Below are 1,861 nucleotides of genomic sequence, written 5' to 3'. Positions count from 1 at the left end.
GGGGGGGGGGTTTAGAGATAATAACAATGTATACCTTTCTTGCCAAATGCTTGAAGTCATCTGTGCTAGATATTCGACCGAGTCTACAATCTGGTTTCCGATAGGGATTCAAGCAGGCAACAATCCATTGGGACATCTGTGATTAGAAAAAAAGAGAAAAATCAAAAAATATGTGAAAAAGACAATTAAAATTTCCACATATTTAAAAAATAAATTCATCTTCAGTTTCTAAATCAGGACAGATAATAGCAGAATTCAAATAGAGATGCAACTTACCTTATTGCGGAATGCTTCCTTGCTTCTTTTGGCAAGTTCACTGGAAGTATCAGCTGCTGCTGTAGTCGTGGCTTTTCTTTTAGACTGAAAAAATAAATCAGAAGTCTATCCACTACATTAAAATGTATTGACAGAACAGAAAATACAGAGTCAACTAGTTGAATAAACTCAAGTGAAATTTAACCCTGTCATAGTCTTAATGTCATCTCTATTGGATTCTTGGTAAAGTGGTAATGAATGACACACATAGAAAGATAAAATATTAAAATTGGACACCTGACCACATTGCAGCTTTGTAATCAAGTGTTTAGGACTCACGGCTAATAATGTACCCCAAAGCTGTTGTTTACTTTTGTTTTTAATTGTAAAAAAGGAAAAAAAATGTGATGAAATGACCATATGATAAACCCGGGGCTTTGTCTTGTAAACAAGCAAAGCCTAGACTGTTTGGAGTTGAGGAAATTATTTATTCTTTGGACAAAGAGTTTACACTTATACCAGCAATGAGAGTGTTTTGGACAATCAAACTGGTGAAAGTGATGAGGAAAGTAGCAATTCAGTTGAACAAACATGGTAGTTGAGAGATAGGCTTATTATTGTTGTTCCCTTGAATTTTTTTTAAATCTTGCCTATTAGTTTGCCTGCAATCGTTACTCTTGAGCTGTGTATGCAACTATTTATTTATTTTTTGCTCAAGACCCTAGGTGGAGGGTAGTTAGATACAAGGGCTCAGGTTTGAGAGAGCAAGTCCTAGTCAACATGAATTTGATTCTATTCTCAGTTTTGAGTCAACACCCACCATCAGTAAATGTTCTGTTATTCTTAAACTTGCTTTAGAATAATAACATCAATTTCACATTTAAGTCCAGAATTAATCAAAGAACAAAAATGTAAATAGCATTGTTAGATAACAGAAGATACAACAAAGGAGAGGTGAGATCTCTCTTTTTCTCTCTCATATATATTCAATGCCTGTGCCCCCTGACTGGCTCCCGTGCAAGTGGCACGTAAAAAGCACCTACTATACTTTTGGAGTGGTTGGCATTAGGAAGGGCATCCAGCTGTAAAAACCTTGCCAGATCAGGTTGGAGCCTGATACAGTTGCTGGTTTTCCAGACATCAGTCAAACCATCCAACCCATGCCAGCATGGAAACAATGATGATGATATATATATATATATATGGATGGGATCTATGAATGAGGACAGCAGTATACAGAAGTGCCAACTGAACTTGTGGACAAGGGAGCACAAGACATGGGATAAAGTGGTGAAGACTGACCTCAAAATGCTAAACCTCACTCATCTTTTGTACCATTTTACTTGTCAGTCATTCTAATATTGTTCTTTCCACCCACTAATTACATTGATTAATTCTCACTAACTAAATTATCTCATCATTCACTACCCTCCTTCCCAACCACATATCATCTCCCCCAACCCATTCTTTTCTGCATCCTCTACCTTTGCCAACTCATCAGCCATCAACCACTCCAACCACCACCCTTCAATCCCATCCAATATTTACAGCTGTTACTTTCACATTTAAGTCCAGAATTAATCAAAGAACAAAAATGTAAATAGCA

General features: G+C 36.7%; 1 protein-coding gene across 1 annotated transcript in view; it reads right to left on the bottom strand.

The window, feature by feature from the left end:
- LOC106877592 (uncharacterized) overlaps positions 1 to 1,861 on the bottom strand; it is a 76,916-nt gene that overhangs the window by 2,311 nt on the left and 72,744 nt on the right. The window contains exons 21-22 of the mRNA XM_052972953.1: positions 277 to 360; positions 35 to 136 (exon numbers count right to left, since the gene is read on the bottom strand). Coding sequence (XP_052828913.1) covers positions 35 to 136; positions 277 to 360 — 186 coding nt within the window. The remainder of the gene's footprint in view (positions 1 to 34; positions 137 to 276; positions 361 to 1,861) is intronic.

Source organism: Octopus bimaculoides, chromosome 1 (assembly GCF_001194135.2).
Source record: "Octopus bimaculoides isolate UCB-OBI-ISO-001 chromosome 1, ASM119413v2, whole genome shotgun sequence".
Classification (NCBI taxonomy): Eukaryota; Metazoa; Mollusca; class Cephalopoda; order Octopoda; family Octopodidae; genus Octopus; species Octopus bimaculoides.
The sequence above is the reverse complement of the archived record's forward strand: the minus strand, read 5'-3'. Positions and strand labels throughout refer to the sequence as shown.